Source organism: Drosophila sechellia, chromosome X (genome assembly GCF_004382195.2).
Source record: "Drosophila sechellia strain sech25 chromosome X, ASM438219v1, whole genome shotgun sequence".
Classification (NCBI taxonomy): Eukaryota; Metazoa; Arthropoda; class Insecta; order Diptera; family Drosophilidae; genus Drosophila; species Drosophila sechellia.
Window position 1 is genome coordinate 1,987,439 of NC_045954.1, and position 12,734 is coordinate 2,000,172.

A 12,734-nucleotide genomic window follows, 5' to 3' on the forward strand; every position below is an offset into this window, starting at 1 on the left:
AAGAGGTTAGAAAACGCATATGGTGTGTGTCTAATTAAAGGTTGATGTATCGACTACACCAGCGTTGCCACATTTCGTAACAGACCAAAGTGCTAAATATGACCTAAAACGGCATTTGGCGGTCAGCCGTTTATGGTCACACCACTCTCAGTCGAAATTAGTTGTAAAGGCAAGCAGTTCGCTCACTGGTCGTAGAAACGCAAATTGTAGAAACAAAACAATAGTAGCCGCGTCTATGTGCAAGTGTGATTTATTTTTTTTATTGTTTGGTGTTTAGTGTGCTCGTGAGCAGATCAGTGTATCAGCCAGAAAGTCGAGCGCTGGGCAAGCAGAATAAGTCCAATTGGAATTGTCCGAACCGCAGTTTCACGGAGTCGAGTGTTCCGTGTTTCGTATTCCGGGGCATTTTCCCCGCCGAAAGCCCCGCTCAACCCCGAAGCAAGCAGCCGAATTAGGGGTTGCAAAGTTTTTGCAGCTAGTACGGAAAAGTCAGAGGAACTTGTTTTCTAAAGGAAGAAAAGGGAAGCGCGCAAGCGACGACTGCCCCCAAAGTCCAAACGGAATCGGTGTCTGAATCGGAATCGGAAGGGGACTCCGCCGAATCCTTGAGAGAATCCTTTGCGCGTGCCATGCGTGACCTCGGCACCAAAATGGCCGAGCTAAAATTCGAGGCTCCATTGGCAAAGTTCGAGGAGACGGACGAGTGGGGCGGCTGCGACTTCATCTCGAGTCAGAATGCCATTAACGACACGCTCAACCTGAATCTGAAGGACTCCTCCGCCGGCGGCAAGCCGGATTCGACCAAGCTGCGGCTCCTGGAGGATGCTGTACGCGATGCGCACGTGAGCAAGAACGGAGGAGGAGTAGTGGGAGGAGCAGCTGGCTCCATTAGCCCCAATTGCAACACGCTCCACGGTGGGTCACTTATTGAAATCGGTTTGTCCGATGTGGGATTGGTGCCGGGCGAGGGAGCCGGCGTTGGTCTGGACGGTCTGGAGAAGCGCTCCCTGGCCGTCGGCGACCATGTGGACAACTTCACGGAGACCTTCGGCGGGAGTCTGGAGGATCTGGTCAACACGTTCGACGAAAAGATAACCAAGTGCTTCGGTAACTACGAAGAGAACGTTGAGGAGCTGGCTCCGGTGCAGGTGCGCAGCCAGGAGGAGATCATGAACGAATGCCAGTAAGTAAACCAACAATCCTTTACTTTAAGCGTTTGATTTTTGTAACTAAGTAATGGGAGACAGCTTTTCCGTAAATAAATTACCAGATTAAAAGTTGGGAAATTATAATTTGAATGAAGGCATTGGATTATTTCTTTTCCAAATGTCTGATGTCATGCTATAACCACTTATAGATTGGGAACATTGGGGGTGGCTTTTGGTTGGGCTACATCATGTAACCCCAAGAGTCAAAGGAAGTGCCGGAGTAGGGATGCCGCATGATACAATCCAATCCTATAGTTATGTAAAGTGCATTTTGCAATGTTTTGCGTTTTAGTGCTGTTTTCTGCTTTCGTGTCTATTGCGACGCTGGGGCTGTTGAGTGCGCATGCTCCGAGCTCAGACCGCTACCCCGTAACCCCTGACCCCTGATCCCGGCGACCCACCCCGCTTCGCTGCACCCCCTGGCTAGCTGTTCCAGCCGCGGCGCCACATAACGACGTAATCCTGCCCGAACCGCCCGAGTGCTGGGTGATGGGAGGTTGGTGGTTGGCGACGGTTGGCTAGTGCTTTCTTGTTGGATCGATAAAAGTGCCAGGAGTTTTCGCTACTCGCTGTTTTCATCTGGGCTTTCCAAGACTGTTGCGCTTTGCCTCGGATGCAACTGGGCGCACAATGTCGCTGGCAGTGGTACCGCCGCCATGGTATGCCCCATTGTAACGCTGATCCACTTATGTCAAGGAAGCGGCAATCACAGAAAGTGGAGGCAATAAATCATATTACGTCCATTGGCCAGATAAACACTTCACGGAGCATTGGCCAGGGTGGTGGGAAGGGGTTTCGGGTGGACTTGAATATGGCTATGGTTACGAAAGTGGAGGGCGATGAAGGGGCTGGGGCTTCAGAGATTTGACTCGGACGTGGAATGCAAGTCCAACGAGAAGGGAAAACAATAATACTATATAGATGTGTTTCCCTCTCTTTCGCTCTCGGCTGACATCAGCCATAAATTTGATAATCGCGTGCACACCCGCGCACTATGGGAAATTTACCCCTTTTTTGGTCAAAACCCATTTTATGAAAGTTAGTCGATTAAGATAATATTAAATGCTTGCATTCATAATTGTTCTGCATACCAGAAATAAATATAGATGGCGCCACAACAAAGAAATCAGCTGTTGAAAACAGCTGTTGCAATTAGAGAAATCCCTATACAAAATTATTATTATTATAAGGGGCGGTGCCACAAATTGTCCACAATTTTTGATATCATAAAAGATATGTGCTAGTGTAGCCCTATGCAAAAATCATCTTAATATCTCTCCCAGTTCTGGAGTTATTAATTTTGGTCAGAAGGAGTGTTCGAATTTCCCATAGTGCCGCGGTGCATGTGTGTTTACGAGCGCGAATACTCACTCACATCCTGTGCAAATAAATAAACACACAGTGGGCAATCGCTAAGCTGCACCCTGCACAAATGGTCCATTGCTATTATTGTAAATCTATAGCTAGATATATATACTTGTTAGATGGATGTGATTTTGTTATCATTGCTTGTACCGCCAGTACTCACTGTATTTTAATATGTGTGGCCACATGCGTGTCCAAAATATTTTGACGAATTTAGAAACAGTGATTGAAATTCCAGATTTTGCACTGACGAAGTGAATAATCATACATACTACTTGCGCATGCTAGTGTGTGTTTATATATGCAATCTGAGTGTTTGGATGAATAACTCTTTGCTCTTGGCCCTGCTCCGCAATTCCTCATGAAGCCGTATGCAGATGCTGGGTACTCACCTCTGCCTCCTGGAAGTCTGAAATCGTGGAAGCCTGGAAGTCTAAAAGCCTGTACAGATAAAGCAACTCTGCAGTCAAAGTCGTTCGCTCTGATGCAGTTTGCCTTAATTGCGTTCTTTGTTTTTCATTTTATGAGTATTCATTGCCACCGCTGTCACCACTTCCCCTCCCCCTCATTCGCTCTCCATCCCCACCTCTTTCTGCTGCCGCTGCCCTCTTCTAGCCCCACACGAACTGAACTGTCACTGTCTCTTCTCCCGCTCTCGCTCTCGCTGTCGCTCTCTGGGGAGAGTATGGGTATCGCGGCATGATGACTTCTCAAACACTTTCACGGGTCCAAGTGAGAGAAGAAGAGAGCGGGTCAAGTTACGTGACAGGCACTGCTCTCTTTTGGGGCATCCATGTGTGCCCTGCGATATTTATAATCGAATCCCATCGAATTGGTTATGTGGTCCCAGAAGTGCAATATGTGTGTGGGGTATCACGCATTCGACCCCAGATGCTGGGTGCCGATGGTCTGCTCTTGTGTGTTGGCGCATTAAACGCAGCTGCGTCGCGCCGTCCACGCCAGTTGTCAATATTTACCTTATGCACTGCTGATTCCGTGGAAAGTGTGCTGCCGAGTGGGCTAGCCGGGCCGCTCCATTGTTCCAGTGCCTGTTCTGGGAACCATCCCCCACCGCCTATCCTTCCTCTCCCGCCTAGCTTGCCCTCATCCGCTTGTGGCCAAGTTTTCAACTGCATTCCGCTCTGATTAGTGGCAGCTGCTCCAAGGACGAAGTTCGGAAAAGTTCGAGCGGAAAAGTTGCGTCAGCACGGAAAGGCTCTTCTTGGGCATGTTGGTGGCGCAAGAAGAAGAGCGGAGACTGCAGGATAACAAGATGGGGACTACTTACAGAAACAGTAGTGCTGGCTAGTGAAAAATTCTTTAAATGTTTTTTTTATCCAAGGCGTAATTCGCAGTACGTAGTGCAGGCACGACTGGCAGTCGAGCTGATGACCATATGCCAGGCACGACCATAAAATGCGCTCCATATGGCCAGCATTCTTCCGGTGCGGCTACTGAGGCCAAAACACCATGCTGAGTTTCGCTCATAATCGGCTTGTTGCTGGCGACCCACTTTTGCGCCACGTCCAGTGCCCAAGAGCCAATCGATTCCTGTTCCGCAGCGCGGTTCAACGGCCTGCATCCTGCCACCTAAGAGCTGCGCAGCTTGCAGCATTCTGTGTGCCCAAGCTGTAGATGTAGGGAGTAGTGCAGATGCCTTCGCAGGTCGTCGGGGATCGTCATCAGCCGAAACCCGTTCGCATCCATTTGCGGCAAATGCCAAAAGCTGCTCCGCCTGGCCAAGCTGCTAGTCTGATCGCGTTTCGCGATCTAAGCGATCTAGCGATCTGCAGTAAGATCGATTAAATCACTCGGCTATTAATTGACCACACGCAATGCCAGCACTTGCATCAGCCGAAGCGTCGATTGCTCTTAATTGGCAGTTGGTTGGGCAACCTGCTAACCAGTTTGCGGCCTTCTCCGACTGTGGAATCAGTGACGACGACTCATGTCATGTGCGTGGAACCCGAGTGCCATTCAAAACGTTACCCGAAATCGAGACTTGAGCCCAAGTAGGACGCGTCCACTTCTCGGGATCACTGACTGGCCACTGCAGTGTGTCTTTGGGGTGGCCGAGGCTAGGCCCAGATCGGACTTCCTTCCTTCACGGTCCTGGTCCGCAGGGCAGCCACTGAACTGCATGGTAATCAATTAGCAGGTCCCCGCTATAAATAATCAGATGGAACAAGGGCAGGGGATGATTGCCTGGGGTTGCTAGACAGGACACGGCCTAGCGGCAGCGTAACCGCCCTCTTATGTAAGTGGCGAATGGGAACAACAGCACAGTTAATATGCATGGGGAGCATTATAGTTTTTGCGCAGACACAAGAGTGCTTCAATTTGATACTAGCCACTGCTCTCCGTGCGCCCGTGCGACAGAAATTCACTTTGGTTCGGGTGGTTTCCGTATCCGCTGGGATGAGTCATGCCGTCAACATGTCGTATGCGTGTTTAGCGGGTAGCAGGGGCTAAGGCGCTAAGAACTTATCAATCCGTCGCATGCAGTCAGAAGGGGCGCGAGGAAAGGGTGGGGCTGGCAGCGGGGCGAGTGCACGAGTGCCACTTCCTTTTCGGACCCTGCCTCTGAAGGGTGGGCTGCAGTCTGAAACCGAGGGGCCAAAGGCCGTTAACCTTTTGGGCATTTGTTTGGAGGCGTCGCCCGGGGACACGGGCCATCACACCCACTGGGCGCACAGCAGGACACCCCCGAATGCTAATTGCCGACCTAACCTCGCTCAACTTGCCACGGGCACTGTTTTCGGCGCCATTCGAATATTAGGAATGTCTGACTGCCATCGAAGAGATACTGTATCTGATGACTAAGCCGAGCCACACAGGCGAAGCCTTTGCCTGCGTCCGCATTACATCATCAGCAAACAAAACAACGTTTGGGGCACAGTCAAGGACAAAGCCCGGCGAACGGAGCGGCGCGGCGGGGGGCAGTGGCCAGAGCCGGGGGTTGAAGCCAGCCGAGCACGGATGTTGTACAATTGGGCTGAGTCCCGCCACGGAATCTGCATCTGCATCTGCAGCAGATGACTCTGGCATTGAGTCGAGGGAGTGGGCGGTGCGTCAAGGATGCGCCGAGGACGCTCCAGTGGATGCGCTGCCAAGAGAACCACTCACAAGGGTCCTTGGAGGACCCGGATCAACAAAGCCCGTCGCCAGCGGGGGCGACTGTCTGCTCTTGGCTTCAATAACCTCTCGGCACAACTTCTGGTGCCAACCCAACTGAACGGGCTGACATTGGGGAAAAGTGTGTGGCAATGTACCTACCTACTTACTTGAATACGTATTCATTCAGACGATCCACCGAAACGAGATCACCCCCATCGAGATGCCCCATCAATCGTATTCGTCGCTTCTTAGCAATCTTCACTGCCCACACTGTAGTGGTGTATGTACATACGTACGTATGTATGTACCTATACTACAGTATACATTTGCTATATACGACACAATGTGTGTGCTGTGGGTTTTGTTCTTTGTTTGCATTTTTGCTGTTATCTGTTTGTGGGCCACATAACTGCCAGCATTTTCCTCTGCGGTTTCGGACGCTGAAGATTGGCATGGATTGCCGATGCCAAGACCGAAGCCATAGACAACATTGCCCAGTTTCTCTCGCGCGTTTTGTTAATGCTAATGGCCTATTTAAACAAATTAATTATAAATTGATTTTGCCCAAGCACGCGAACAAGTCCGAAATGGCAACTCGCGCTTTAAAGTCCAAATTGTTTGTTTCCATTTCATTTCATTACAGTTTTGTTTTGTTTAGGCGTCGTAAAATGTCTTCTGTTTATGGATCATTTTGAGATACCATGGATCGTAGGCTGATAGCTGTGCAATGTTCTCAGCCTGAACGAAATGCCAGGAATGTTTTTCAGGAGGCGTCCCACCCACGTGAAGTGAATTCAGAACCAACTCCCCCAGCTCATCTTTCTTGTCGCCGATGTCATTTGCCGTGTCCCCGATTCTCCACCCCATCCATCCAAGGCCCGCCGCAGTCCATTAGCAGCACGGTCCACAGCTCGATTTTAATTGGGATCGACTATATGGGCTATGCGGCTCCTGTGCCAACGCAAAGTGTGAACGGCCTAAAATTAGAAACGCTTTGAAGTGTGCAAGACATGATTTTCCCACCTCTCGCGCCTGTTTTTATTTTTATTTTAGTTTTTTTCTTATTCGCTGCAAGTGTGTGTTTTAGTTTGCGGTGGCATTTTTGTATCCACGAATTTGCTGTCGCCGTAAACACGTACAGCGGAGTCCAAGTTGATAGTGCAACGCCTATTGAAAGCAATGGGCATTCAAAGCCAGCTCAGCTCAGATGGCTGTTTCTGCTTAGGGAAAGTTCAATTAGTTATCAAAAAGTTTAAGTAGGTCTGCGGCAGCGTGTGCTATTATCTTCGCCCCAGCTGTGTGTGTGTGTTCATAGGTGGAAAATAAGCAGCACAGGGTCACCCTGTGACTTCCTACGGAGAGGAGAAACGTGAAGGGAGCCAGAGAAAACTTTCACACAAGCAAAGAGAAAATATGTAGCTATGTAACAACCCCAAAGCCAGTCGATTGGCTGCCGACCCGGCCTCCCACTCAGCTGTTTTCACTGGAAGAAATAGTTAATGGAGTGATTGAATGGCACTTGCAGTTGAATTTCAAGCCTGATTATTCACTGAACATGTTACAGGGTATCGAGTAGTCGGCCCTTCTCAGATCTGCCGACTGCAAGTTGCCGAAAATTAAGAGTGCGATTGTACAGCGCGTTGCGGTTGAGTGAAAATACGTGTGAACGAACCTCAAAACACAACACACAACACATAACACACAACACAACAACATGAAGACAACAATAGCCGTCGAAAAAACATATATTTGAAATGCTAAAACAGCTTGAGAAACCTGATAGTGTCCGCTCTATTGCCCTTACTACCCGTAATTTCACCCATTTCACCTATAACACAGTGCTGGCGGATCGAAGATTCAGCTGCATGTTGGCCAAGAGTCCGAGATCGCGGCAATCCAGAACTTGATAAGTGGCACTACCTACTATATACATATGTATACCCAACGTTGGGTATCATCTCAGATTCCGCTAGCTATAGCTTTGGATCTCTGGCGGCACTTCCATGCTATAACAAGACATCGAATCGTGTTAGAAAGTTATTTCTTTATTGTTTGCGGCGATGAGGCGGCCCACCAAATAATTCATTTCCTATGAAATTTCAATTTGCTGGGAGTCAACACAGAAATACGAAAATCAGGAAGAAGCAGCGCCAAACAAAAATGCCAAGCACAATTAACAAAAAACCGCAGAGAAAGAGGAAAAAACAATAAAACATTCGGTACGGCGTGGGCGAAATGAAGCCAATTGGCTGAAAATGTAGAGGGGAGTCTGTGGGGGGTGGATGAAATGGGGGACACTTGGACAGTTTGGCTGATCATCATCAACGTCATGGCGGGCGACGCTGATTCATCAGCTGGAGACACAAGTTGATTCGGTTATCTAAGTACGCGCAATTAAAATTCATTAAAATATTGCCGCTTCCATAATAAATAAATGTTCATCATCCGCTGTTTTTTGTACCCTAACCAGTCGGCGGGGGGCATCATGACTTTGGGACATGTGAAACATTCGAGTAGGCTGCCAAGTAGGTGAAACCAAAAAAATGCTGAATAGTAAGGGTATTGCAGTCTTCGGTGCCGCGGAACTCCGCCCAACCCACTTGTTATTAAATATGATGTTTGTTTGTCTAAACGATGATCTCATGTTTCGTGTGCCGATTTTCGAGACCAAACAGCTACGGCTAATTGTCGGACTGCGGAGCATGTTCAGAAACTCATATTCCAATGCCAGCCGGCGGAGTGCGGCACGCCCCGAAGTATCGGGTCGGGGTCACCGCTGGTCAAGAGATGAGCTTCCGAATCGGGAGCACTTGTGATGATGGGTGGTCAGGGTAGATCCCATCTCCGCGCATGATAAACGAGGCTCGTAATTGTAATTGCCATTGCCGATGGGTGCGAGTGGAGTCTGGGCACTAATTGCCCGAGGCGATGATGGAAGCTCGGGAATGCCAGGGCGTGGAATGGCCAGGGAGTGCGCGGATGCAATCTGAGCTGGTTGTGCGCGATAGGGAAGTGAGTTCTGCAGATGGCGGGCCGGAAGAGATGAGCACAGTGGAGCAACTGGCAGCGAACTAAACTGGTGCTTGTGTAGATCGAGGTCACAGCCCTTCGGTTCCGGACTACCCATTCGATCTGACCCAGATTCTGCGACTGGACTGGCGACACTGATGTGTCAATTTGGTGCGTGCAATTCCACTTGGTAGCCGGACATTCCGTCCCATTTCCGACTCCGATTAGCCAGCACAGCATCACCGAAAGTGTCGAGCGGCGGAATGAGTGCTCCGTAATTAGTTCGCTTTGATGGCAGTTTAAATATTCATTCGTAATCTGTTCGCCCCCTCGTCCCTCGTCGGCGAGCTCCAAAAGTGTTGCCCACACCACCGACACGTACATACAGCAGTCATACACACACATTTCATGGCGGCCTCGACACATTCCATTCCGAGCCGAGATACAGCCTCTGCACTGGGCGAATCCACAGAATCTACAGTGCGTATCAGAGCTGTATGACCACCAGAGCTGTATTTCCCTTCCGCGGAGCACAGGTAGTCACTTCCGATTCCCCTTGACTTGTACTCCCACAAAATCGGCCGCTGGCAGTGAATAATCTTGAACTAATCAGCAAAGTGCAGTCAATTGCCTGTCAATGTAGAGCATGAATAATTATGGGCGAATGAATCCCTCCACTGGGTGGGGAGTGGAAGTCGGTGGCCGTCTTGTCGGCAATTAAATGATTGGCAGTGATCATGAAATTTGATAGCAACTGTGCCAGCACACTCGAAACAGACAAACCGTCTGACTGGCAAGCGAGTTCTTCTGGCAGCAAATGTGGGCCCAATGCCAACGCCAAGGGAACTGGTGGAGATTACAGTGAACTATCTACAAACGCACTGTGACACTGGGTTCCTCGGAGCCCCATTACGAGTATTAACTCATCTCTCCAGCTGTGCGCGAGTTTTTATTGTTAGGAAATGAACTGTCGGTCAGGACATTCCTTGTAGCCGGGTGCGAAGTGGTGGCAGGGTTCCCCCCTTTAAGACTGCCCCCCACCAATCCGAGATGCAGTCGCAGCTGCCTCATTATCTTCGGAAACGATGTGCATGGGGCAATTTGTCAGTTGCCTAGGCTTTCGTGAACAGAAAGGCGAGCAGCACTTGGCGGTTTATTGTGCCAGTTCTTTCCCTCGCCGGGTTTTGTGGGTGGCGACAAGTACATTGAAAATTTGTTGCTGAATGTGGCAAGGAGGTGCCAAGAGCTATGCAAAGAATGGGCGAATGATGAAAGGAAAAAACTCATTACGAGGCACTCCAATAAATGGCGTTTCTTTGGCTTGCATGGAAAGTATTTTCTTGGCAGAAAGGCTTTCCATATCTGTAGCGTTGCTTTGGCTATACTATTTTCCATATTGAGGAATTAGGGGAATGGAATGTTTACCCATCAACACACATGAATTCATTTCGATTTACTGACCTGAAAGCACCTTTTACTTGCAGAATGTGGTGGACCATCACAGGAAACTTTGGCAACATTCTGCCCATCGACTGGTCCAAGTCGTACACCCGTCAGATGCACATGCCCACACTGAATCTGGGCCAGAACCACACGAAGCAGCAGCAGCAGAATCGCAACCAGCAGCAGCAGCTGCACACCCAGAGCCACCAGGCGTATCCACACACCAACGGTGCGGGATCCGGATCCGGGCTGGATGCCCAGACTCCGGGCGATGAGTTCAACGATCTGACCAGCGAGGACGAGGCGGTGGCCAACGACCTGGACATGCACGCCCTCATCCTTAACGGCTTGAACGGGGACATGGACGACCAGCCGATTAAGACGGTGGAGGAGGTGATCAAGGAGATCGACGACATCATGGACGAGGCCGAGAGCCCGCTGGACGAGCCGGAGACCTGCGATTCGGAGGTGATCGAGAAGGCGCGAGAGGTGCTGGGCGCCCCCCTCTATGCGGAAAGTAAGCAGGAGACGACGTCCTGGATGCCAGTTACACAGATGAACATAATCCGCACTTTCTCTTGCAGAACTACAATATCTGACCACGACACAGCTGAACGAGCTGTACATGGAGATGGAGGTGCTGATCCAGGAGCTGAGCGAGACGTTGATCAACGAGCTGGCCCTGCGCGACGAGCTGGAGTTCGAGAAGGAGCTGAAGAACTCGTTCATCTCTCTGCTCCTGGCAGTTCAGAACAAAAGGAGGCAGTACCATGTGGAGAAGAAGCGCGGCAAGTTCCAGGGTGAGTTTCACATACCAAAATTCCAGCCAGCGCGTTCATATTTAACACGGCTACTCCCTGTTCATGCAGGTCCCGAGCCCAAGTACTTGACCACAGTCATTCCGTATCACCTGGAGAACGGCACGCCCAACAACCAGTCCCTGCAGGTCCTGATCAAGAGTAAGTACCCATTGCGGGCTAAACATCCGAGATGCTGACTCTAATGCCGACTCCTCCCCATCTCTTGCAGTTCTCAAGGCCATCAACGAGGACAGCCCGACGGTTCCGGCCCTCCTCACGGACTACATCCTGAAGGTGCTCTGCCCTACATAAGCGCCGCAAGCGGTAGTCGCCGAGGAGCAGGAACCCCAGCTGTCGCTCTATCTCTCTGTCTGTGTTTATACAATTATACAACTTGCATATACACACCGAACACACCACACATAATTTAATGATTAGTTCGTACTTTAAATTATTGTTTGAATGCAATCCGTGTACTCTCCGCGGAGAAGAAGATTTCCACATGAAGAGAGGACCCTAGTGATTGGATAACAACACCTTCGTCTGTCGAATATGAAGCACCCAATGTGGGGTCTTCTTCTCAACGGAGTCCTTTTTCCGGCCGATTCGACCGACAGAACGAAATATGCAACAAAACAAAACATACACGTAATACACATACATATATAGACATATATATATATATAACGAAATATTTACGGAGAGCGCGCTCTAGGAACTCAGCCAGTCCTCCCATGGCAATAATACTCAATTCTCTCCGCCGCCTCTCTTTCTCTTTAAGGAGCATTCGTATTGTTAAAGAGCCGACTCCAACTAAGCTTAATATACATACATATATGGTAAATGCATCTGGGGCCAGTTGCAAGTCCGCCTGCCGGTGCAGCTTCAATTTTTCGTCTATATGTGAAATATGCAGATCTAAATCGATACACGCTTGCATTATGTTCGCCCAGCTTTCCGCGATCGAACGGGCAGCCAATCACTAGGTTTTACAATAAGGATCTTATCTTCTATGTAATATATAATCTGATTATAAGAGGTGTGTGGCCTGCAGTCCCTGGAAAATCCGCCGTTTCGAAATGTGTTCCGAGTGCAATTTACAAAAATATCATTTGAGATGGCATCAGAATCAGACTCAGAATCAGAAAATCAGAATCAGTTGCAGAAATTGTTTTCGCTTCGCTTTAAGTTTACATACGCCTAATTTACTCATTTTTATTGTTTACGAGGCCATAAAACGCGTTCTGTTTTGTTCAAAACAATTGTTTAATGTAAATGGAGCAAACACAAATTTAATTTTAATTTGCATAGAAAACGCTGTGTTATTTACTTTTACCAAACAAGCATAAATAAAACGCTAATGATAATGATAACGATAATGATAATGGTAATTATTATTATGATTACAAATAAATCGAATAATAGCTAAAACTCAGTCAGGCGCACAGTGCTCTTCTTTTCACTACGATTACCAAGAGCATATGTAGATGATCCGTACTTCTTTTCCTTAGCATCTAAGCTGCTAGCCAGACTAACCAGCGAACTTAGAGCGATAACCGAGTGGTGGGAAGTACAAGTATAAGATATATACACATAAAGTTGCATCAAGTCCAAAAGAACCACATTATATCATGTCTCACATCTCACACGACAAAACTAGACGAGGAAGAACGAGGATTCCAGCCCATTTGATCATCCATTTGATCATCGCTAATGGCTCTTCGGATAGAGTAGTATCCTCTATCTGTGAATCACATCTAATGCAAATCTTAGGTACCTTTGTTAGTAAACG

At 48.8% G+C, this 12,734-nt stretch overlaps 1 protein-coding gene across 1 annotated transcript; it reads left to right on the forward strand.

Moving 5' to 3' along the window:
- Positions 1 to 148: 148 nt before the first annotated feature.
- LOC6616084 (fasciculation and elongation protein zeta-2) lies at positions 149 to 11,939 on the forward strand. The gene is made up of 5 exons (XM_002040414.2): positions 149 to 1,183; positions 10,184 to 10,659; positions 10,727 to 10,942; positions 11,012 to 11,101; positions 11,172 to 11,939. Exons 1-5 carry the CDS (start codon positions 630 to 632, stop codon positions 11,252 to 11,254), a joined length of 1,419 nt encoding a protein of 472 aa, XP_002040450.2. The 5' UTR covers positions 149 to 629; the 3' UTR covers positions 11,255 to 11,939.
- Positions 11,940 to 12,734: the final 795 nt, after the last annotated feature.

Coding starts and splice junctions, on each gene's coding strand:
- LOC6616084 (XM_002040414.2), top strand. CDS start 630: ATGCGTGACCTCGGCACCAAAATGGCCGAGCTAAAATTCGAGGCTCCA. Junction 10,660..10,726: donor CGCCCCCCTCTATGCGGAAA/GTAAGCAGGAGA, acceptor TTTCTCTTGCAG/AACTACAATATCTGACCACG. Junction 11,102..11,171: donor CCTGCAGGTCCTGATCAAGA/GTAAGTACCCAT, acceptor CATCTCTTGCAG/TTCTCAAGGCCATCAACGAG.